This window comes from Bos indicus x Bos taurus, chromosome 15 (genome assembly GCF_003369695.1).
Source record: "Bos indicus x Bos taurus breed Angus x Brahman F1 hybrid chromosome 15, Bos_hybrid_MaternalHap_v2.0, whole genome shotgun sequence".
Taxonomy (NCBI): Eukaryota; Metazoa; Chordata; class Mammalia; order Artiodactyla; family Bovidae; genus Bos; species Bos indicus x Bos taurus.
The window spans coordinates 6,741,537-6,766,066 of NC_040090.1; the positions used below are offsets into that span (position 1 = coordinate 6,741,537).

The window sequence follows — 24,530 nt, forward strand, 5'->3', positions numbered from 1 at the left end:
TGTCGGGGGCTCCACAGAAGAGGGGGGGGCCTTGCAGAGTGGGGGAGAGTGGCTCCTGTCCTCACTGAGCGAGCAGGGCGGGTGCTGCCCGTGGTGAGCAGGAGGAAGTCGCTGTGGGTGGCGGTGGGTTTGAGGTGCCGGAGGCTGAGTGATGTGGCCAGGAGGTGAGCTCCCCGTCTGAAAGGCCTGGTCAACAGGAGACAAGGGTGTGGAGGGGGGTTGTGGGGGGAGAGCTGAGATTCAGGGCATGGGAGATCGGGCCACTCTGAAGATCTCTGCTGCTTAGCCCCTGGGGCCAGGGAGCCGGTGGGAGTGTGGGAGGGAGTGGGGAGGTGGGCAGGAGCTGGTGCAGAGTGCCAGGAGAGACTCAGCAGGGCGGTGGAGGTGGGGGGGGAGATGGAGGTGTGACCTGGGAAGGGAGCGTCTTAGCCTGGAGAAGGGGAGCCGTCAAAAGATGGAGGAGAAAAAAAAAAAGATGGAGGAGGCCTTCGAGTGTAAAAGGGGGTGGGACTGTGAGCAAAGGCCGTGGGAGATTGAGAAAGAGGTTCTGGGAATGTTGAGTAGTGTCTTTGGGCTGGAGGTGGGGGCAGGGCTGGTCCACTTGGGGTGGGGGAGGGTGGGAAAGGCTGGCCAGGGTGTTGGAGGGGGGCGGCGGACTCCGGCACAGGACTCAGAGCTTTGGACTTCAGCCTGTGAACAAGCCAGAGCTAAGGAGCACTTTTAGGTAGGAAAGCACCCACAGGAGAAACTCGAGATGGAGGCAGCCGCGGAAGCACATGCCCCGGGCCACCCGCACACACCCCCTGGGCCAGCTGTGTGTCCTTGGGCAGCCCCCTTGCCAGCTGCACCCCGTGACCCTTGTCTGAAAACGGTACTGGTACTAGATTCACAGGGTCATGGGAGGTGGGGCGAGTTAGTGCCGGGCGATGAGGGCCTCAGCCAGTGCTGCTGGTCTCCTTGGTCCCGGCCCCTGGCACTTCATGGGCACCTGCCCTGGGCACCACCCGGGTCTCCAGTAGACCTGGTTTAAGCCTCGCCTGTCTCTCGATTGGCTGAGTCATGGACCCCCTTCTGAGCCTCAGTTTCCTCCACTGTCCCGGGGGGATGATAAGAGCCCCAACTTCAGATCTGAATGAGAAAGTGAACTTTGCGGTGGTGCTCCTATTCTCCCGGAGTCAGGACCGTATTCCACACGATGCGCAATGTTCCTCAGCGTCCGCCACCCGCTCCCCAGGCCTCTCACCTCCTCCCCCTCCCACCCTGGCTCTGCTCACACTGGCCCCTTGCTGGTCCCCCGCCGCCTGGAGCTCTTCTCCCAGGTGTCTGCTTGGCTGGTTCGTCCATTTGTTCCCAGGGGTGGTTCAGTGACCCCATGCTCCATTTCTCCACGAGGCCTGCCCTGCTCCCCTTCACACTGCAAATGCGCCCCCCTCCCCCGCACTGCTGCAGCCCTAAACTGGGCAATCCCCTTTCCTATTGCGCTTGCCTCCTCCTCCCTGCTCCGTGTGTCCCCTGCCCCCCCCACCAACCCCGCCTGCTCCAGAATCAGCCCCCGGAGGACAGGGGCCTTTGCCTGTCTGGTCGCCTGACCCTTGGAGGCCCTGAGCAAATATTTGTAAGATGTCCTAACACACTCCAGAGCCAGCCCGGCGCTCGGACCGGAGCTCAGAGCTTGGAGGGGCCCAGGGAGCCCTCCCAGTGTCTCAACCATGAGAGGAAGTTGCAAGACGGCCATTTCTGTACATGGGCTCAGCTCTTTCTGGTCACCTTTCCCAGCTCGCTGTGCGAGGCCTGAGTCCTCCCACGCGCCCCGTCGCGTCCCGTCGGGACCAGTCGCTCGCAAGGGTGGAGGGCGTCTGGAGCTCTTTGGGGCTGAGGTTGAGGGGCCTGCGAGAGAAGGGGCCACGACGCTCCCCCATGTGCACTCAGCGTCGAGGACGTGGGCCCCGTGTTTCCTGTTGCCTGCCTGCCTTGTGATTGCAATAGCACCCAGCCTACCCCAGCAGTCGCCCAGCCCAGTGCAGGCAAAGGCCACCCAGCGCCCCACCACCCAGGCCTGCCTGACCGCCTGGCCCTCTCTGCAGGGCCCAGCCCTGCGTGGCCGCCCGCTTGTCCAGCAAGGGTGGGAACAGCAATCTCACTGGCTGCTGGTGGGAGGATAAGTGGGGGGAACCTTCACTTGAGACAACGCGACAGTATCTCTACATGCGTCTCGTTGTTTAATCGCTCAGTCGTGTCTGGCTCTTTTGAGAACCCCGTGGACTGTAGCCTGCCAGGCTCCTCTGTCCATGGGATTTCCCAGGCAAGAATACTGGAGTGGGTTGCCCCTTCCTCCTCCCGGGGATCTTCCCAACTCAGGGATCAAACCTGTGTCTCCTGCATTGGCAGGCAGATTCTTTACTGCTAAGCCACCTGGGAAGCCCATGTTTATCTACCTATTTACTTAAGAGTTAAAAATGCATGCAGCACACAGGCTAAAACTAATAAAATGTTATATACATCACTTATATGTCAACTGAAAAAAAATGTCTCTTTTGACTTCAAAAGAGGTAAGTCAAAAATTTCTGTGTACTTCAATAAAAAAAATAAAAATGAAAATTTAAAAATTAAAGAACTATCTGGGCACCTGCATTGATAGCATCTAAATAACTCTCTGGTCTCTTTTCCAATGAGTTAAGATGGAAAGCTGTGGCGTTTTCAATATTACTTACAATTGAAGGACTTTTTGTTTCTATTTTAGGTAATTCCTGATACTATTTATTAGTGTCTGCAGGGAGGTGCACAAAGATTTTTGACTCAAGCCTGTACTTGGTTGTGGTGATTTTCTTGGCACTGTCAAGTCTCTTAACTGTCAAGATTAGACTTGGAAAATTAAATACAGAGAAAGACTTTGTAACATTGTAGTGTCTCTCCCTTTGAGCATTTGCTTCTGCAGAAGCAGGCCTTTCTCCTACATGGTTTTCGTGTAAGGCAGAAACATGGGTTTTGTTCTTTACAGATGAAGGATGTTTTTTAGAAACAAGCAGAGGCAAAGGCGTGAGGACTGCTGCCTGGAGCCAGCACTGCAATCCCGCCAGTCCTGGAAATGAACTTTCACTCACATCGTCCCCCAACTATTCCAGGAGACACTCCTCTCTAGCTTTCCTGCAAAAAAAAAAAAAAAAAAGCACTACTCTTTGACCCAGTATTTCAACTTTGGGGCATTTATCCTAGACGTATACTTGCGTGTGCGTAAATGAGCAAATTTTGCCTATTGCAGTATTATTTGTAATAGCAGAAGACTGGAAATGACCTGAATATCCATCAGTAAGAGACTGGTTAAATAGCTTTTTGCAACAATGGAAGGCTATACGCAATGAAAATGGACAACAGCTACGTGCAACAAGAATGTTTACACCATGATTCTCTTCATATAAAGATTAAAACCTGTTAAGGTAAAAACTATATTGTTAGAGATGTTTACTTAAGTGGGAAAGCTGTAAAGAAAACAGGGAAATCATTACTGGAAAAGTTAGGATAGTCTTCCTTCTAGAGAGAGGCAGGACATTTGGGGGAAGCTTCTGGAGTGCTGACAGTGTTTTATTTCTTGACCTGGATGGTGGTTACATACGTGTGCGCTTTATAATTATCTTTTAAATTGTACGTAAATGTTTCCTGCAGTTTTTTGAATGAATGAGGTCTCTCAGGATGTGAAGCTACCACAGTTTACCCAAGCAGTAGAATACTACACAGTCATTAAAAAGAACAAGACGGCTCTATATGCGTGGGCATGGGCATGGATTTAGTGGGGAAAAACAACCAAAGTGAAGTATGGTGTGTTTGGTGTGCTACTTGCTGTGTGAAATTAAAAAAAGAGTTTATCTGCCTCTGTGCTTCTGTCTGCTAGACTTCCTCCAGAAAAAATATCCAAGAATCAGGTAACAGGGAACAGAACCATTTCCCCTTTTGTTATCTTTTGAATTTCATACCATGTGTATCTTTACCTATTAAAACATTAATGTAATTTAAAAAACTGTTTCAGGGATTTCCCTGGTGGTCCAGTGGTTAAAAGTCTGCCTTCCAATGCAGGGGACACAAGTTCAATCCCCGGTTGGGGAGCTGAGATCCTGCATGATGCCGTGGGGCCTCTGAGCCCATACAGCACAATTAGAGAGTCCACATGCCTCAGCAGAGACCCAGCACAGCCAAAAATAAATAACAAATAAAAAGATAAAAATAAAAAACAGTTTCGCCTCTCACTCCCTGGAGCACCTAAGTGTTTTGTTTTGTTTTTTTAATCTCAAACCGATTTCTTGCCCACAAAAACTCGAGCTGTGGGGTCAACAAGACGCTCCTGGTGACCTCCAGCAAACTGTGGACTCTCTCTGGTCCCTTTTCCTCTGCTGAGGAAGACGGAGGCGGGCTCCTCAGGGCCTGCAGCCTTCCAGAACCCACGGCGCTGTCCCCTGTCGCCCTCCTCTGTGTCCCCCCAAAGCCTCCCCGCTCTTTCTCGCCTCACTCCGCTCTACCGCCTTCTGTGACTCTTTCTCCTATGTTTTTGCCTTTCTCTTCCTCCCCAATTCTGACTGCCTTGGCCCCTGTGTCCCCCCGACCCCCCGGTCTGTTCCACACTTGGCTCCTCTTCCTTCTGCCTCCTTCCCCTGCCCTGGGATCCGGCCCTTCTGAGAGCCCCAGAAAGCAGGTCCAGGCCCCAGCTCCCCACTCACAAGCTGTGTGACCCTGGGCGAGTCATCAACCTCTTGGGCCTCAGGATAACAGATGATTGTCCCCATTCCATGAGATCACAAGGGTGGAGGCACTCAGCCCAGTGCTGGACATGCAGAAAATAACTATCTCCGCCTCACCCCTTTGAAGGAGTTGCTAGCTCCTGGGGTTGTGGATGATCAGCCCGTTCCTGCTTTGCTTGGAATTGCTTAGAAGCTGGGTCCTGCTATTCCTAAGGCTTCGGACTTCAGCAGGTCCCTTGGAATCCGAGCCTTGGGCAGAGGTTTCTGGTGCACTTAGGGAGGACGGGCATTGGGAGGAAGGATGGGGAGGACTTGATGACATGGGAATGGATACAGGATGCTCGAGCTGCACAGAAAGTAGGAATCAGTTCAGCCCGTTTCCCGAGATTTGGGACCCTGGGGCTTTTCTTACCCTGGGCTTGGCCAGACTTGGAACATCGGAGTCTCTTGCTTCTCTGTGGCCCTTTGAGACTTAGGGCTCAGGAAGACAGAGCCGGCCTGGTCTGCTGTCTGCACTCATGGAGGAGAGCGACGCACTCCCTCCTGGTGTGTGTGTATGCTAGTCGTTCAGTCGTGTCCGACCCTTTGTGACCCCACGACCCCTGTAGCCCGCCAGGCTCCTCTATCCATGGGATTTCCCAGGCAAGAATACTGGAACACATCAAGCAGGACGTGGCTCTCGTGCAGTAGAGCCCACCCTCACAGCCATGCAGTCAGTGGGGACGAGGCCTTCTTGATGAGAAAGTGGGGTCAGGGATGGCACAGATGCCAAGTCAGCCCACCTCTCCCCTCTTCTTGGGGAGGGGCCTTGGTCAGGTTCCTAGGGCGTCCTGAGGACCAGTGACCTGAACTCCTTGGAGAGTCCCAAAGGTGGAGGCAAAAAATCAGTGAAGATGTAGGTGGGTTGTGTCTAATGGTGAATCCAGGCCTGCGAATCCCTGGCTTTTGCTGCAAGTGAAGAAGCACTCGGGTATCTGGGGTTCCACTGACAGGGAGAACGCAGTGTTAGTGCGAATGGGACTTAGAGCAAAGGGTAAGACGACACAGGAGAGGAAAGTGAGCTCTCAGTGAGTTGGAGAAGTGGGCTTACCAGAGACCAAAGATTTAAAAATTACCTCTATTCTTCCTTCTGCCCTGCAGACTAGACCAGGAACTCCCTGAAGCAGGAGTCTTGTCCAGCACCTTTCTCTTTCCCCAGGACTGAGCATAAGCCCTGTGTGTGTTAGCCAGTCAGTAGTGTCTGACTCTTTGCAACCCCATGGACTGTAGCCTGCCACTCGCCGGTGTCCATGGGATTTCCCAGGCAAGAGTGCTGGAGTGAGTTGCCATTTCCTTCTCCAGGGGATCTTCCCAACCCAGGGACTGAACCCAGGTCTCCCACATTGCAGGTAGACGCTTTACCATCTGAGCCATATCGTATGGGCATGAAGCCTAGAACTCAACTGATATGGTAGAATGCATAAATGGATGGATGGCTAGATGAATGAATGGACCCATGAATGATCAGACTGACACTGGACATGCAATGGATACACAGATGGAAATGTGGATGAGTAAGAAGTGGATGGGCTGATAAATGAACGTATAGATGGCTCAGTGGATGAGAAGATAAACAAATGGGTGGATGGATAATAGACTAACAGATTAATGGATGAATGAAGAGCTGGATTAAACCAAAAGACAAATGTATGGCTGGCTTGATGGGTGAATAGATGGATTGACAAAACAGATAAGTAAATGGATGGGAAAATAGATGAATGGATGGACAGACAAAGTTTGTAAACTAGGAAGACTCGATTGACAGTCAGGCATTGGTAAGGGGTGGGGAAACTGAGAAATCTGGGCTGGGAACAGAGATGTGGAAGGCATGGTGATCCTTAGGAAGCTGGGAGGGGAGGGTGTAAGAATCCTTCTGGTGGAAATGAAGCTGGTGGAACGAAAGAGAAACCAGCACCATGCTGAAGACCAGGCCCCAGGGCCCAGCCCCAGGCTGGGTAAGACTGAGGCGTTGGGGGCCTAGGGGCCCAGGAAGAGCCAGGCCTGGCAGTTAGCCGGACCAGAGCCCTCGGCTAGCCAGGCTGACCCCAGAGCATGGAGGCCCCAAGAGGACACCCTTACCAGCTCCGATCCCCCAAGGAAGTGACTGTTGGCCACGTGGGGGGTCTCAAAAGTAGTAGGCATCTGCGGGGTTTGGGGTGAAAGAGCCTCCGCAGACCCCGGGGGGCAGCAAGGCCCTCCTCGTGGTGGTGCAGCCAGCCTTCCGCCCTCCCATTCTCCCGCCCCACCCCAGGCCTCAAGGCCGCCCCTCACAGTCCCAGCTTCCTCTGGGCAGGGGGCCTGGCCCCCTCAGCCTCCCAGGCCAGCCCCTGGAGCACCACCTGCCCCAGCCGGCCAGAGACTTCCTGTAGCGCAAGAGATTTATGCAAACGGGCTGGGGTGGTGATGTCACCCCAAGGGGACTATCTCCCAGCGGCAGGCCTTCGATAAAATCAGGAACTTGCGCTGGCCCTGCAATGTCAAGGGAGGGGGCTCACCCAGGGCTCCTGTAGCTCAAGGGGCAGGCCTGAGCCCTGCACCCGCCCCGAAGCGGTCCAGCCCCCCCGCCAACACCCCCCGACGGGGCGCCCCATCCCCAGGGGCTCCGCACTGGCCCCCACCGAGGCAGGGGACCTGACCGGCTTGGAGCTCGGCTGGATGTTACAGGCGTGCAAAATGGAAGGGTTTCCCCTCGTCCCCCCTGTGAGTATCGGGACTCCTCCACCAGCCCAGCCCGCGGCCCTCGGACGCCCGCCACCTGCCCGCCAGCCCGCCGCCTGCCTTCCCCTATCAGTGGGAAGTTGGTGTTTCCTCCCTGGAGCCCCAGGGCCTGAGACCCAAGCAAGAGGGCCATCGGCCTCCTTGGAGCAAGCACGCCCCGGCGGGCTGAGGGCCGGGCCCACGGTGGGGCTGTAATCGATGGGGCCTGAACGGTTATTTATAGATGGGGCTTGGGTGGCAGCCGGGGTTCCAAGGGCCTGGTGGGGGGGCTGGGCTGAGGGTGGCGAGGGCAGCGGGGAGCTGGTGGTGGAGGAGCTGGGAAGGCTGGTGTGGAGGGAAGCCGGTCCCTGGGACGGTGAAGGGCTGGAGGGCAGGAGGCAAGAGGCTGGAGGTCTCGGGCCCTGGACTGGGTGCCCTAGAGACCAAGGCTGCCTTAAACCTGGGTCCCCGCCACCAGGCGCAGAGGACGTGCCTGTTGACCCGAGAGGTCTGGGCCTTGGGCCCTGAGTGGTGGAGGCAGAGGCAGGGGCCGGGACAGCAAGGGGAGCAGAGACTGGCCAGGCAGCTGGGGCTGGGACTGCGGAGAGGAGGGCAGCGTCTTCCTGGGGCTGAGATTGGGGCTGGGGGAGGACCTTGTCCAAGGAGAGACGGGAGTGAGGGCAGCGGCTGAGGCCGGAGGTGAAGAAGCGGGCGTCCCAGGGGACCCCAGGGACGGCAGGGCGGCCGTCTGGGGCACAGCCCCTCCGCTCCCGCCCTCAGTGACAGTTGCAGCCTCTGGCAGGTGTCACACCACCGGTCCCCTCTGAGAGGACCCCTCTCCCTTTCCTCACCCCCTTCCCCACTCAGCTGGGGACGGGGAGCCCTGGGGGTAACTGGGAAGGGCTTGGCCGGGCCTGCCCATCTGACTCAGCTTTCCCGGCCTGGAGGCAGCTCCCTTCCCCCTACCCCCGGCCACCCCACCCCAGGCAGGCCCCAGAGCCCCAGGGAGGCACCCCAGCTTGACACCCTTCTGTAGGGCTGTGCTGTTTGCAGACCCAGCGCCAGGCTCCACGCAGGGCCTCCACAGATGGGACAAGCCAGCCAGCCTCTGACCTGGCCCTGGCACCCCCACCCCCACCTGGCACCTAGAAGATGGGGGGGGACAGGCAGGGGGTGACAGGGGGGTGGTCCCAGGAGGAGCCCACTCTGCCTCAAGACAGTCAGAGGCCCCGGGGCCCGGCCACCCTGTCTCTGACCCTTGACCTCTCAATCCCTGAACCCCAGCTAGAGCTGAGCGGGAGACATGTCCTCCTGGGCTCCACGCGAGCCCCCTGAGCCCCCTGGCCCAGTCCAGGTGTGACGCGGAGTGGGTCCTGGGAGGGTGGGCTCCCAAGGCAGCTCTGGCCCCCAAATCAAGCCCTGAGGGCCGGGGTGGCAGTTGTGCAATCCCTGGGCACACGAGCGGGGGTGGGGAGAGGCCTGGTGACTGTTGGGAAGCCTCTGGGTGCATGTCCCAGTGCCTGGCCAGGGAGTGGGGTTGAGGGGAGAGGGATGGGGAGACGGAAGGAGGGGGACCAGGGAGTGTCCCCGGAGGAAAGGAGAGGAGGGAGAGGCCCCCAAAGCCATGGCCCCAGCGTTGCGCAGGGTGAGCCCTATAAAGCCCATCGGCGTGAACAGCCAGCGTGGGGGTGGGGGCCCTGAGCCGGCCTGGGACCTGGACATCGGGCAGCCAGAGAGCCTGGGGGCCTGGGGGGCTACGGCAGGAGGACAAGCCTGTGTGCAGGCGATGGGCGTGCAGGAACATGAGTGACCGAGCAAGGACACGGGCGTGAGTGTGTGTGTCAGTGCGCTTGGAGGCAAGGGGCTGGATTCGCGTGTCAACCCCAGGGACTCTGCGAGCGCCTACAGGCGGGTGTGTACTGGCATGTGTGCCCGGGGTGAGTGTGAGGGCTGTGAGTGGATGTGTGTGTGGGGGGTGGTGTGGGCATGTCAGTGTGACCGTGAGCGGGTGAGTGTATGAGGCTGGGACCTGGGCATTCAGTGGAGCGTGAGTGTAAGGTGGCCAGGGGAGCCACTGGGCTGTCCCCTCAGACCTGTCTTCTTTTGACCTCTGACCCCCAGGGTCTCTGTCATCCCCTTTCTGCCGGAGCCGAGGCCCTTGCATCCCCGGATCCCCCGCTTGCGCTCTGCGTGGCCTCTCCCAGCTGCAAGCAGAGCGAGGGCTGTAGGCCTGATAAAGAGGCTCAGTGTGGACCCAACATCCTGGGGGGGGGTCCTGCCAACCTGGCTGGGGTCTCCCCGCCGCACTCCGAGTTCTGACCCCCTCCTCTCTCAGCAGCCATCGGAAGACCTAGTTCCCTATGACACGGATCTCTACCAACGCCAAACGCACGAATATTACCCCTATCTCAGCAGTGATGGAGAAAGCCACAGCGGTGAGTAGCGGGCCCCGCCCTGCCCTGACTTCCCCAGCCTGGCCTGGCCCCAGCGCCGCTGCGTTCTGGGGGAGGGAAAAGCATACCCTTCCTGAGGCTTCTTTGGAATCCCGAGGATCGGATCCAGTTAGCTCTCAGGGACATGAATTCCCTACCCTAAATCCCCATGCTCCTGCTCCCCACCAATATCCCACACCTCCAGCGCGCATTTCTGGAGCAGCCTTGGTGTGCAGGCATGGTGAGCTTCTTCCCTGTCTTATCTTCTCATCCAATCCTTTTGGCCTGTTTACACCTGACGAAACAGGCGGAGAGGCTACGGGACTTGTACAAGGAGGTGCAACTGGTTGCTGCGACCCAGCTCTGTCTGCTCCAGGTCCAGTGCTCTCTCATTTTTTTTTTGGCTTCCTTAGTCGCTCATTCATGTCCAACTCTTTGCGGCCCCACGGAACTGTAGTCTGCTGTGCTCCTCTGTTCTGGGGATTCTCTAGGCAAAAATACTGGAGTGGGTTGCCATTTCCTCCTCCAGGGGATCTTCCCGACCCAGGGATCGAACCCTGGGTCTTCTCCTCCCCCAACCCCCCCTCTCCCTCTCCATTCTTGTCACCGCCCGTGACCCTGAACTCCATTGGTGCAGCCCCAGGCTCTGCTGTGTGTGACTAACAGCGTCTGTCTATTGACATTTGGGCTGGATAGGTCCACGCTGCGAGGTCTGTCTTGCGCCTTGTAGGGTATTTGCCAGCATTCCTGCCAATCATGACAACCAAATATGTCTCCAGAGCTGCCAAATGTCCCCTGGCGGTGGGGGCGGCGGGACAGAACCGCTCCCACTTGAGAGCTGTTCATTCAGCAGGGCTGAAACCCTGTCTGCTGGTGGGGGCGCGGGGCGGTGAGGATGGGGCCTGGGCCAGGGCTTTTTTCTATCTGGGTCTAACTGCCCCCCACCCCAAAGCCCAGGTCAATCCTGAAGCAAGTTCAGGGGAAGGGAAAGAGACCTTCAGTGTCTGGGACCGCTAAGAGAGATCACCGGTGGTAGATCTCGGTGTACTGATGGAATATCTCTGAACCAAAGGCGAGGTGGCCTGGTTACTGGGTCTTCACTGAGGGATTCTTCAGGAGGTCTGGAGGCCTAGGCAAGCCAGACAGCGGGGTGTCTGCAACCCCACAGGGACAGGCATGCTCTGCCTCAGCCAAGGAAGGTTTCACCCGAGGGCCTCATCTGGGGGCCGCTCACACCTGGGGCTTCATTCTGCTGGCACACCTCTGGCAGTTTAAGCCTGATGTCTGTACCTAGAGATGCCATATGTGGCGAGTCCTTATTTAGGGCCCTCACATCCAGATGGCAAAGCCTGCCAACAGTTTTGCCTGGAACTCACACCTGACATCCATTCTAAAGACTACAGCTGGAAACCGTATCTTGGGAGTAAGGGGTGGACATCCTTTGAGGCCATATCTGGGAACACACAAACTCCTTTCAGAACTTGAGGACTAGAAAGACTTTAAAAACATCCTTCCCCCCCGCCCCACCCCCATACTTTTAAATTTTATACTTCTACAAGAAATGCACCCTTTCTGGGGAAAATCCAGAGACGGTTTAGAGAGTCTCCCTTCTCCAGCTCTACCTCCAGCTCCCACTGCCAGGGTCGGGGGCTGACTCTCCCTGACTCCACACCAGCCCTACACCTGCTTCTGCCCAGTCTGGGACCTAAGCAGGTCCCTGCTTGAGGACTGGCGCCCCCTGGTGGCTCCAGGCAGCAGGTCCGCTCAGGTCCTTGCAAACTCAGGGAGGCCTCTGACCCCTTTTAGCTAGCGTCAGGGATCGTTTCTCCCCTGGCCTGACCGCTTCTCAGTCTCCCTGGGTCTGGGTGCCTTTCCTTTGGGTCTACTGAAGCTGCATTCTCCCTTCCTATAATACAGGGGTGCTATGTATATACTCTAGAAACCAGGTAGGCCTGGGGCTGGCTCATGGAGTGAGCACTGTAGAGAAAGCCAGCAGGTCGACAGGGAGTGGAGAAGCACAGAAGGTTCTGTGACATCAACAGGCTCATCTCCCGATGACCCAGCAGACATTCACCCAGCCGTCCGCTCCCTGCCATCCGCCCAGCTCCCCCTCAGCCACCTGTCCTTCCAACGCTTGCTGTCCAATCCACTTGTCCACTCATCCCCCTCTTGTCCATCTGCCAAATAGCCCCTGATTACATGCTGTGGACCTGACCCTGTTCTAGGCGCTGGATTTGCCACAAGGAGCAGGCCGGGCAAGGCCACTGCCCTCGTGGAGCTTACAGTCCAGTGAGGGAGAGAGACGGGGAACAGCTGAATTAGCAGACATGCTCTAAAGACGTCCTGTAGAAAGCAGAGTACCGTGAGTCAGGCTCTGCCATCTGCATGTGAGGGCCCTAAAGAAGGACTTGCCACAGATGGCATCTCTGGGTACAGATGTCAGGTTTAAGCTGCCAGGGGTATGCCCGCAGGACAGAGCTCCAGGGGTGAACGGCCCCCGGGTGAGGCCCTCGGGTGGAAATCTGAGTGCCCTGAAGGCACATGAATGCACAGACAGGGAGGCACAAGTGTTCTAGGAGTGGGAACAGCAGGTGCAAGAGCAGGAGGGACCTGGGTGGGGACCAGGGTGGGCAGGGAGCACGGGAAGCAGAAAGGACGGGAAGGGAGGCCGGTCTGCAGGGGAGCACCGCACAGGCCCGAGGACTGCAGCGGGAGCTTGTCGTGGTTCCCACGCCTAACGGGAAGCCACTGGAGGGGCTGAGGAAAGAAATGACACGATCTGAGTAACCTTGTGTGTGTGTGTGTGTGTGTGTGTCTGGTAAATATCCAGAGAAATTATAGATGTTTAATTTTAATTATTCAAACAAGAAATACCCGTTGCAAACAATTTTAAAATACAGCAGCGTATGAAGGAAAATATTATTACCTGCTTCTCATTCTCACCCCGCACCGATAGCCATCTTGGTCAATTCTAGCAGATACTTATTTGAGGTGTATAATCCTGCATGTTTGTAAGTGTATACATCCACACATATCCTATCCATTCAGAAATGAACTGCAGTATCATGCTGTTCTGCAATCTGCTACTTTTTACATAAATTTATCAGAGTTGTTTCCCTATGGCCTATCCAGCACATCAGAGACAGTTAAAAGCTATTTTTCCAGTCTTTCTATTACAGGGCAATGGAAGTATATACATGAAAGTTTGAAATAGAGACTTAGAACAGCATTTATTTATTAATTCACAAACATTTATTGAGGACTTTCTATATGCCAGGTGGAGATGAATCTAGCTTGATTTTTTACTTAGAGAAATCTATTGTACTATGAAAGATGAGTATTTGACTTTCTAGTTATTTATAGCACACACACATACTTCTTCACACATACCAAAATAGTCACAGTAACTTTTCCCCTTTTTTTCATTTTATTGCTGTTATGATATACAACATAAGTGTATGAGTTTAAGGTGTAACAGCTAATGACTTCACACACCTATACGTTGGGAAATGATTACCACATAAGTTTAGTTAATATCTGTCTCCTCATACAGTTACAAAGTTTTTCCCCTTGTGATGAGAATTTTCAGGAGCTACTCTTAGCTTTCGAAGTTACCATATAGCAGTTAGCCCTAGTCATTCTGTGCCTGGCATCCCCAGGGCTTATTTATCTCACAGCTGAAAATTTGCACTTTAGACCGCTGGCACCCAATCTCCCCCATCTCTCACTACTTCTGGCAAACACAAATCTGACCTCCTTTTCTGAATTGTTTTTTGTTTTTTTTTTTAAAGATTCCACATATAAGTGAGATCATACAGCATTTGTCTTCCTCTGTATTCTATTTTTAATAATTTTTTTTCACTTTTTGGCCATGTCCCACCTGTGGGGGCTTCCCTGGTGGCTCAGAGGGTAAAGAATCTGTCTGCAATGTGGTAGACCTGGGTTGGATCCCTGGGTCAGGAACATCCCCTGGAGAAGGGAATGGCTACCCAGTCCAGTATTCTTGCCTGGAGAATTCCATGGACAGAGGAGCCTGGTGGGCTACTTTCCATGGGGTCACAAAGAGTCGGATACGGCCTAACAACTAACACTCAACATTCACGTCATGCGGGCTTTTAGTGCCCTGATCAGGAATCCAAGCCTGGTCCCCTACATTGGGAGCATGAAGTCCTACCCACTAGACCACCGGGGAAGTCCCTTTGTCTGTGTTCTAAGTTTGTTAAATTGACGCCTGAATTTTCCATGGTTTGGACCATGTGAACATGGCCCACAGCTGAGCCACGCTGCATGCCTTGATTACCTGTACGTTCTCATCGCTGTGTGTGAGGGCTGAGCAGCAGTGACGGAGGCCCCCACCCCGCAGCCAGGCTGCCGGGAGTCACGCCCCATCTCCCCATTATCGGGTGGGGTGACCACAGGGAAGATGTCTCACCCCTCTGGGCCTCAGCTTCTCACTCATGAGACCTACTTCACAGGACTGCCCTAAGGATGGAGTGAGCTACTCCATATAAGAGGCTTAGAAAGTGAAAATTATGTAAGGATCTGTTACTCATAGCATTATGCTCTCCTAAGAGAGGATGTCTGGGAGGTAAGGTTTTATTGCTGTTTGTGTCACCTGCTGTCTTTCTGGTCTCACCTGATTAACAGTAGTTTGGCTGTGTATAGAAGTCTAAGTTGAAAAAAAATTTTTTTTTTCTCATTGAAACTGAAAGCATTTCTCTACTGTCTTCAGGTTACTACAGTTTTTCTTAGGAAATCTGATGTCATTCCATATCCTCTTTTTTGAATGTAACCATTTTGGGGTTTTGTTTAATTTTTTCCTGTTTAGTTTTGTTTTATCTCTCTGGAAGTTTTTAGTGTCTTCTCCCAATACCTAGTGGTTCCACTGAATAAGTTTGTTTTTTTTTAAATCACTCTAATTTCTGGGTGGAGAATAGCTGGAGAGGAGGCAAGAGTAGGAACAGGGGTAAGCCCAGGAGGAAACCACTGGAATAATCCAGACACGAGATGACGGTGACTTGGCCAAGGGCAGTGACGAGACAGACAAAAAAGAGCAGACGGATTCAGGATAGATTCTCAAGGTAGGGCTCATAGAACTTGCTGTTTATCATTTTTAAGTTGTGATTAAAATGTATACAGTATAACATGTACTATCTTAACCATCTGCACATGTATAGTTCGGCGGCTCAAGGACATGTTGCTGCGCTACCATCCCCCACCATCCAGCTCCAGAACGCTGTTCATCTTGCGAAACTGGCATTCTGGACCAATTAAACAGTGCCTCCCACTGCCCCCTCCCCTCAGCCCCCGGCAACCACCATTCTACTTTCCATTCCTATGACTTTGACGGCACTAAGTACCTCATCTTAGTGGAATCATGCAGTATTTCTCTTTTCGTGACTGGCTTCTTTTATTTAACATATAAAACCTGCAGATTCATCCGTGTTGCAGTGTACATCAGAATTCCTTCCTTTTTGAAGCTGAGTAATATTCCGTTGTGTGGATATACTACATTCTGTTTTCCCATTCACCTGTTGATGGACACGTGGGTTGCTTCTGTCTTTTGGTCGCTGTGAATAACGCTGCTGTGAACATAGGTGTTAAAATGCCTCTTTGAAGATCCTGCTTCCAGTTCTTTGAGACTATATGCCCAGAAGTAGAGTTGCTGGGTTGTAAGATAATTCTATTGTTAATTGTTTGAGGACCAAGCATGCTGTTTTTCCTTAGCGGTTGCACCATTGCAGTCTCCTACCAACAGTGCACAAGGATTCCACTGCTCCACATCCTTGCCCAAATTCATAATTTTCTGCTTTTTTAACCACTAAAAAAATGAAGTGTAGTTAATTTACAATGTCATGTGTTCAGCAAAGTGACTCACTGATTATATATATGTATATATACATGTATATACGTATTGTTTTTCAGATTCTCCTTCATTCTGTTATTACAGGATAGTGAATGTAGTTCCCTGCGCTATACAGTCAGCCCGGGTTGTTCTGTTTTTAGATAATAGCCATCCTAATGCTATTTGCAGTGGGATTGATGGAGGAAATAGAGTTCCAAAGTACGACCATTCTCTCCACCATTCCACCTGTCTACACACTTTTCATCTTTTCATCCCACAGATTCACAGTTTATTATTATTCACATACCACAGTTTATTCAGAGTCTTCTAATCATCCATTCATTCCATTCACCTTCTGAAGTGTCCTTCCTTCCCCTACCAAACCTTGCTTCCATCCCAGGGACATTGCCAGGTGCTGTAGGATGAATAAAACATAGGCCCTGCCAGATTTATCTTTTTTAACAAAGGAAAGAACTAAAATCGTAATAATTAGGATACAGTGTAAGAAATAATAAGGATCGTGAGACCTGGAGCTCTCTGCTTGCTGGGACCTCAGTTTCCGTGTTTGAATAATGTGCAGGAGGGCTGGGATTAAGGAGCCCTTGTCCAGTGGTCTGTGATTTCCTGCGAAGGTTTTTTTTCCTCATTCCTTGCTTTCTTAATTCCTCATTTTCCTTCTTAGTCTTGATCTTACTTCTCCTCTCCTGGTGAGAGCCATGGCTTCAGGCTGGGGTTTCTGCTTGAAGGAGATAAAGATGACACTTAAGGCTTGCATTTTGTGTGTGTGGGGGGGGATTGTTTTGAATATCATTTTATTTTTGTCCTAGTGACATCTAGGTGTTAGTGACACAAAAAACTGAGTAGCAATAGGATGTGTGGGTAGGACTTTGGTTCCAGACTGGAAGCTGGTTTAGAGGGTGGAAGTCAAAGATGTTGATGAATGGGTCATTGCTGGCTGGATGAATAAAGGTTCAGTGATGGATGGGTGGATAAATGGATGGATGGGTGGGTTAAATGATGGATGATGAATGAGTGAACGATGGATAGATGATATTTGGATGATGGATGGATGGATGGATGGATGGATAGACGGATGGATGGATAACAGATGGATGATGCTGGATGGTGGATGGATGATGGATAGAGGATGAATAATGAATGAGGGGTAAATGATGGTAGACAGACAGATGGATAGTAGCAGTCCGTAAATTCTGTCACCGTGCGTCTTACTTAAAGCTTTCACTGGCTGTCTTGGTCCTCAGTGGAGGTATGGCATAGGGATAAGAGTTTAGTCCCTGGAGTCATACACAGGTGGGTTTGGATCCTGACTCTACCAGTGACTATCTGTGGGCGAGGGACTTTATGTCTCTGAGTCATAGCTTCCTCATATGCAAAAGGAAGATCAGACCATAGTGGCCACTTTGTCCGAGCTATGGTGAGGACTGAGGGACATAATGTGGATTAAGTACTTAGGACAGTGCCTGGTACATAAAAAACACGTTAAAAGTAAGCTTCCACTGGTCATTTAACCAAATATTGACTGAAGCCTAGTACGTGTTGAATGCCATACAGGTTCCAGAAGGGAAGGTCCAGAGCTCTCTCTGGATATGCGAATGACTCTATACTCTGTATTATAATTTTTCATATTTATTTATTGACTGCACCTGGTCTTAGGTGTGGCACACAGAACTTCGATCTTCATTGCTTCATGCCTGGTCTTTTTTTTTTTTTAATCCAATTGCGGCATGTGGGATCTTTTTTCTTTTTTTTCTTTTAGTTGCAGCGTTCAAAGTCTTAGCTGGAGCCTGTGAGATCTAGTTGCCTGACCAGGGATTGAACTCTGGCCCCTTGTATCGGAAGCGCAGAGTCTTAGCCACTGGACCACCAGGGAAGTCCTGACACTATGTCCTTCTGAGGAGCAGAAAGTCATACTAAGGGGACATAAGTGGCAGGAGAGTCTGGATGACCTCTCAAAGTGACAAGCAGGGGTTTAGCAAAGCATTCCTGGGCAGTCAAAGAGCCCAGAGTGCTGACCTTTGCCTAAGGATGGACTTGTGGCATGATGTTCCTTCAGACGACTCATCTCTGCCTACCAGTGTTTATTATATAACTGCCGGAGCACTCAAAATCAAGGGTAGAGGAAAGGTTTCCGTTGGGCCTTTTGAAACCTTAATTGTAGCCCAAGAGTCTCTGTTGCAGGTTTCGGCGACCCTGGGGCAGGATTCCTGAGCCTCAGTGAGCAAACGAACCTCTGCAGGGTGCTGTGAAAGGCCAGACTCTCCCGTCTCCTTCCATCACTGCAGATCGCATGGGTCTCCGATGGGCCCCAAATCTGCAAGCTTTTCTGGCCCCCAAAGTGACTTGAATCGGGGGGTACTGAGACCTGCTGTGGGAAGTGCTGGCCTTAAGCTGGGATCACCAGAACAAGCCCGTGGGTCTCACGTGGAGCTGGGACAGAGGCGGGGACCGAGAGAGAGAGAACTCAGAGCCCTCAAGCCAGAACTGAGTAGGGGGTACTTCCCTGGGGGTCAAGGGATTGAGACTCTGTGCTTCCAATGCAGGTGGCACGGGTCTGATCCCTGGTAGGGGAACTAAGACCCCACATGCCACACGGCACGGCCAAAACCCGCCCCCTCCAAAAAAAAACCCAAAAAAGACCTGGAGTAGGTGTGAAGATTTGAGGGGGAGGATAAAGCATTCTATAAAGATCAGGAAGTTCCCCTGGAGAAGGGCATGGCAACCCACTCCAGTATTCTTGCCTGGAGAATCCCCGAAATGGAGGAGCCTGGCTGGCTACAGCCCATGGGGTGGCAAAGCGTCGGACACCACTGAAGGGACTTGGCATGCATGCACGGGCAGGATAAGGCATTCTATGAAGATCTGGGCACCTCGGCCTGGGCAGGAGAAGGCAAAATGGGAAGGGCCTGGAGTGAGGCTCCAGGGCAGATCTACAGCTGAAAGGAACCTGGATCCACTCAAGCACCCCAGAGCCCCAGAGAGCCAACTCTCTCTCAGCAAGGGGAGAATTTCTGGGTCTTATTAATGCAAGGCAAGATGAAAGTACAAAATAAGTGTCATTTTGTTTTGTTTTCCCTTCAGATTTGGATAATTTGGTGGAGGAGAGTCAGAGTTCTTAAGAAGCTAGGATTCATGCATTCACTCAGGAAATGCTTGTTCAGTGCTTACTGCATTGCAGTTCAGTCCAGTTCAGTCTCTCAGTCGTGTCCAACTCTTTGCAACCCCATGGACTGCAGCACACCTGGCCTCCCTGTCCATCCCCAACTCCTGGAGCTTACTCAAACTCATGTCCATTAAGTTGGTGATGCCATCCAACCATCTCATCCTCTGTCGTCCCTTCTCCTCTCACCTTCAATCTTTCCCAGCATCAGGGTCTTTTCAGATTAGTCAATTCTTCACATCAGGTGGCCAAAGTATCGGAGTTTCAGCTTCAGCATCAGTCCTTCCAATGATTATTCAGGACTGATTTCCTTTAGGATGGACTGGTTGGATCTCTTTGCAGTCCACAGGACTCTCAAGAGTCTCCTCCAACACCACAGTTCAAAAGCATCAAGACACCTACTGCATCCAGGCACTGGGAATATGAAGGTGAAAAAAAAACAGTCCTCTGCCCTTGGTGCAACCTTGGGGTCCCAACTTGAGCTTCTGGGAGAAAGAGACAGCCAGGATCCCTCAAACTACTTCTCTGGACCATGGACTAAGGTGGCAGAGAGCAGGGGAAGATGAGGAATTGATAAGTATTAAAGTATCTGCTGTTTGCTCAGGTGCTGATTTAGGCTCTCTTAAGACAGCATTAAACATTCATAATAATTATCACTATAAGGATAACGGGTGTGTGTGTGCTCAGTCGCTCATGTGTCCGACTCTTTGCAACCCCATGGACTGTAACAAACCAGGTCCTCTGTCCATGGGATTCTCCAGGCAAGGATATTGGAGTAGGTTGCCATTTCCTTCCAAGGGATCTTCTCAACCCAGGGATTGAACCTGTGTTTCCTGCAACTCCTCCTACACAGGCAGATTCTTTACCACTGAGCCACCTGGGAAACCTGGAATGATAATAGTTAATGTTTATTGAGTCTTACTTTGTGCCAGGTTCCATTCAAAGTGCCTTGCAAGCATTAGCTCATTTAATCCTCACAGCAAGGCTATGACGTGAGCTGGGTGTAGTTATTAACCCCATCTCACAGCGGAGGCAACAGGCATAGAGAAGCAGAACGACCTGCCCAGTGTCACTCAAGGGTGAGTGGCAGAGCCAGCATTCAAACCCAGCTCTGCCCCAATTAGTTCCCCTATGCCATGCAGCTTCACGGAAGTGGGAGTCTGGACTGTGGGTTCAAACAATTCCACATGTGAATCGGACCTCAGTAACCGCCCAGCTGGGTCTCTGACTTTTGCAGAATCAGAGGCTCAGGCAGATAAAATGTCTTGCTCAGGGTCACAAGGCAAAGCCACCACAGAGCAGGATTGGAAAATGAGTGAGTCTTCTGAGAGCCAGTGCAGAGCCAAGACAACACGTGTCATTTCTCAGGGATGCGTGAGCAGCGATGTGTTTGTGAGAGAGAAAGAGAGGGGGGAGACAGACAGACACACAGAGACACGCACAGGCGTTGGTGACGGTCCCCCTGCAGGGCCCTGTGCCAGTCCCGGAGATGGTGGCCTGCCTTAGCATCCTGTACTCTCCCTCTCTGGGTGACACGAGAAAAATTCCTCTTGGCACTTTGTCACGTCTTCTTTTGGACTCCAAGTTGTACCCAGGAAGTCCTCAGACGTGTGGTGGTTTTTGTTCCTGGAAAAGGTGCCACGTTGAAGACCGGCTCTAGGCCCAGGCAGGGCTCCCAGTGGCATGGAGCTGTTCCCCAAACTCAAATCCACCCTACCGCAGACTCTGAAAGCACCCACCAGGGGCTTTCCGGGAAAGCCTCAGGTGCCGTGGCGACTTCCCTGGGACTCAGGTGCAGCTCCCCAAGGATACGGCCTTGGAGGGGCTTGGCTGAGGAATGTCAGCCCTGTGACTCTGCAGTCACACCTCGGCCATGTGACGGGGCGGTGAGCTGTGACTACGGGCAGCCAGTCAGCTCAGGAACCTCTGCTGCGTCTGAAGGGGAGGAGAAGCGACTCCACATACTCCCGAGTGCGGCCTCTGGGGCTAGGGGGTTTTACAAATGTGAACTTGCATGGGTCCTCCTAGTTTCTAGCATTCCTATTTGACAGAGGGGTCAATGCCTGTGCCTGAGGCCACACAGAAAGGAAACGCCCGGATTCGGACTCTGGCTCAAAAGCCAGCATCCTCGTGATGGGCGTGGGAGGCAGGGTAGATTGGTTGTTGAGAACAAAGGCTTTGCCTCCAATGTGGCCTTTGACCGGGGGTGGGTCATGTAGCCTCTCCAAGCCTCGGTGTCCTCATCCATAGCATATTCTGAGTATTCTAAAGTCCCTCAGTCGTGCCTGACTCTCTGCGACCCCATGGACCGCAGCCCGCCAGGCTCCTCTGTTCATGGGATTCTCCAGGCAAGAATACTGCAGAGGGTTGCCATGCCCTCCTCCAGGAGATCTTCCCGACCCAGGAATCGAAACCTGGTCTCCCGCATTGCAGGCAGATTCTTTACCTTTTGAGCTACCTGGGGAAGACCCATCTGTGGAATTGGGGGTCGGAAAATAGCAGGGTGGGTGGTGCTACGATTAATGCCAATCTGCAGTCCAGAATGGCGGTGGTGATTATGATAGGGAACACAGCCTGGTGCTATTGTTTTTATATATGCTATTATTGTTACATATATTAATATCGTTATTATATATAATGATATATAATGTATACTATTATTGCTCATATTTTATACAATCATAAGCCCCTCCTGCTTTGGCCCGCAGACCATTACTGGGACTTTCATCCGCACCACGTGCACAGCGAGTTTGAGAGCTTCCCCGAGAACCACTTCACGGAGCTGCAGAGCGTCCAGCCCCCACAGCTGCAGCAGCTCTACCGCCACATGGAGCTGGAGCAGATGCACGTGCTCGAACCCCCCATGGCTCCTCCCCACGCCAACCTCAGTCACCAGGTGCGTGCCTGCAGGGCCGCCGCGCCCCGCCCCGGCCCGGCCCTGTGCCTGTGGTGAGGCGGGCACTCCGCAGGAAGCTGACACAGGCTCTTACTCAACTGGGCTTCCTGCCCCACAGCGCCAACGGTGGCCGGAGCCCCAACGGCTGCCTCCTGACCCCTCGGCTGACCTCGTGACCCCACACCCCTTATCTGCTCTCACCCCACCGAGGACAGAGCCCGGACCATTCCCACCCCGCCCCCCGCAACACACACACACACACACACACACACACACACACACTGGTCCTTCTGACCCCCTGGGGCCTCATCACGGGCCCTCTGAAACTCCGGGGCTAGTGCCCCCACCCCATTCACTGGCTCCTCGTGGGTCTGGCATCCAAGTCACTGAGTCCTGAAATCCGCTGATCTCTCCATCTCCCCACTGACTCCCTTTACCGACCCTCCTCCTCAGCCCCTCACCCCAGGGCAGCTGCCTGTCCACATGGCACCTTCCTCCGCCCAAACCAGGGAGACAGGCTGGGTGTCAGGAGCCACTTTGTCCCCACAACCGGCACTGTGTGTGTGGGGACCCCCGTCTGACCCCGTAACAAGCCCGACCTCCAGGGTCCCCAGCCTTCTCCCATATCCCTCTGCCCCTCCCTGGCCACCCTGCCCCAGGACCCCCTCTTCTCTCACCCCACGGAACCCCCCCTACCTGGCCGCCTTCAGCTTTGCACCGTCCCTCAGGGACCCCAACCCTACTTCTGCCTCCTTTCCAGGTCTACCTGCCCCGGATGTGCCTGCCGTACCCCTCGCTGTCTCCCGCCCGGCCCAGCTCGGATGAAGAGGAGGGGGAGCGGCAGAGCCCCCCGCTGGAGGTGTCCGACGGGGAGGCCGACGGCCTGGAGCCAGGGCCTGGCCTCCTGCACGGGGAGACAGGTAGGGGACCCAGCCTGGGACCAGCCCTGACCCTGGCCACCCTTGTGCCCCATCCCCACCCCGATCAAGGCCCACGGACGCGGCAGCCTGGCCACAGAGCAGAGTGCTTGCATATGGGTGTGTGTTTGCCAACACGTGTCTTCGCGTGTGTTCCGCGGGTGGGGGTGGGGAGGCCTGTGTCCCCCCGTCCGGGTGTGAGCACCTGCGCTGTGGGCGTGCGCATGCGCCACGCTGGCCGTAGCCCCGCCCCTGCGACCACCCCACCCGGAAGGGAAGGAGGGGGCGGTCCCACGTCACAGGGAGGCGGGCTGGGTCCCCCGCGTGGGCGCTGACCGTCTCCGGCCGCAGGCAGCAAGAAGAAGATCCGCCTGTACCAGTTCCTGCTGGACCTGCTGCGCAGCGGCGACATGAAGGACAGCATCTGGTGGGTGGACAAGGACAAGGGCACGTTCCAGTTCTCGTCCAAGCACAAGGAGGCGCTGGCGCACCGCTGGGGCATCCAGAAGGGCAACCGCAAGAAGATGACCTACCAGAAGATGGCCCGAGCGCTGCGCAACTACGGCAAGACGGGCGAGGTCAAGAAGGTCAAGAAGAAGCTCACCTACCAGTTCAGCGGGGAGGTGCTGGGCCGCGGGGGCCTGGCCGAGCGGCGCCACCCGCCCCACTGAGCCCAGGCCTGAGCCCACCGGGCCCGCCAGGCCGCCCCGTTGGCCATAGCATTAACCCCTTCGCCCGGGCGGCCGGACACAGGAGGGAAGCTCCCAGGGGCCAGGGGCAGGACTGTGGCGGGCCAGGCCTCGCCTCCCTGCCCACCCCCTCCTCCTCCAAGGCCCCTGCCCGCCCCACATCCCCTGCTTCGCCTCCCAGCAGGGCACCGGCCCGGGTTCCAGAAGGCCATCTGGGCGTCTGGCCCCAGCGAAGGGTCAGCTTGCTTAGTGCCGGGCACACGGCCTTGGGAGTTGGAAGCCATCATTATTTGTGTATATTGAACCCCTTTTTTTTTTTTCAGTGGCCCTCTCGCCCCGCACCTCTCCCCCCCTCCATCAGCATTCTTAAGAAACCCATTTACCTAAAGTTATTCTCAGTCAGTTCTCTTCAGCACAGACCCGTTTTTTAGAATCTTTTGTGCACCTTGTCTGATGCGCCCCACCCCCGACATCTGATCTGCCGTCTCGTGTATCCACTGTGCGTTTACTCAGGATACGCACCAATGCTGGATGCTGCGGACCTCAGGATGGTTGACGCTTTGCCTGGTTGTCTAGACAGTTGACACTGCCTGACCAGAAGTCACGATCCATGGAAGGAACGAATTCTCAGTTGTTCTTAAGGAATAAATCATTAAAAAGCTCTCTGTACCCGATAAATGGCTGTTTTTTTAATGCTTCAGTGAGGCTTAAACTCATTGAGTCTTTCTGTTATAAGCCCAATGTTGATGATGATGATGATGATAAGGGCAACAACACTGGATATTCTAGCCGTTTACCGCATGTTAACCTTGAGAAGTGGAATCTAAAGCCCCATTTTATAGACTGGGAAACTGAAGCTCATAGAAGTCAACTCATTTGTCCAAGGTTACACATGCAGTGAAAGGCTGCCATGGCCACGTGAGGCGGGAAGCTTCATGTGTCTGGAAGAGGGTAAAGTGCAGCTTGATCAGGAGCAAGAATGAAGCCCCAGAGCTCCCGTGAGCAGCAGAGCAGCTCACGGAATCCCTGCTGGCAGGACCCTGAGACAAGTGAACTCCTCCCACGTACCCTGGCGTCTGGTCGTGCTGGCCTCTGGCCCACAGCAGGGGA

General features: G+C 53.8%; 1 protein-coding gene across 5 annotated transcripts; it reads left to right on the forward strand.

Moving 5' to 3' along the window:
* Positions 1-7,183: 7,183 nt before the first annotated feature.
* On the forward strand, positions 7,184-24,098 carry SPI1 (Spi-1 proto-oncogene). 5 transcript variants are annotated; one of them, XM_027562396.1, is made up of 6 exons: positions 7,184-7,466; positions 9,799-9,898; positions 10,203-10,271; positions 21,627-21,814; positions 22,575-22,734; positions 23,083-24,098. In XM_027562396.1, the coding sequence occupies exons 1-6, from the start codon at positions 7,422-7,424 to the stop codon at positions 23,400-23,402; spliced, it is 882 nt and encodes a 293-aa protein (XP_027418197.1). In that variant the 5' UTR covers positions 7,184-7,421; the 3' UTR covers positions 23,403-24,098. The 5 variants fall into 5 exon arrangements, with proteins under 5 accessions (XP_027418197.1, XP_027418198.1, XP_027418200.1 ...); XM_027562397.1 differs by having other exon boundaries at positions 7,186-7,466; positions 9,802-9,898; XM_027562398.1 differs by lacking the exon at positions 7,184-7,466 and adding an exon at positions 9,073-9,108 and having other exon boundaries at positions 9,802-9,898.
* The last annotated feature ends 432 nt before the right edge of the window (positions 24,099-24,530 follow it).

Bases quoted from the DNA above. Each gene is read 5' to 3' on its own strand.
- SPI1 (XM_027562396.1), top strand. From the start codon at position 7,422: ATGTTACAGGCGTGCAAAATGGAAGGGTTTCCCCTCGTCCCCCCT. The intron at 7,467-9,798 runs GTGAGTATCGGG...CTCCTCTCTCAG, and splicing joins GGTTTCCCCTCGTCCCCCCT to CAGCCATCGGAAGACCTAGT. The intron at 21,815-22,574 runs GTGCGTGCCTGC...CCTCCTTTCCAG, and splicing joins ACGCCAACCTCAGTCACCAG to GTCTACCTGCCCCGGATGTG.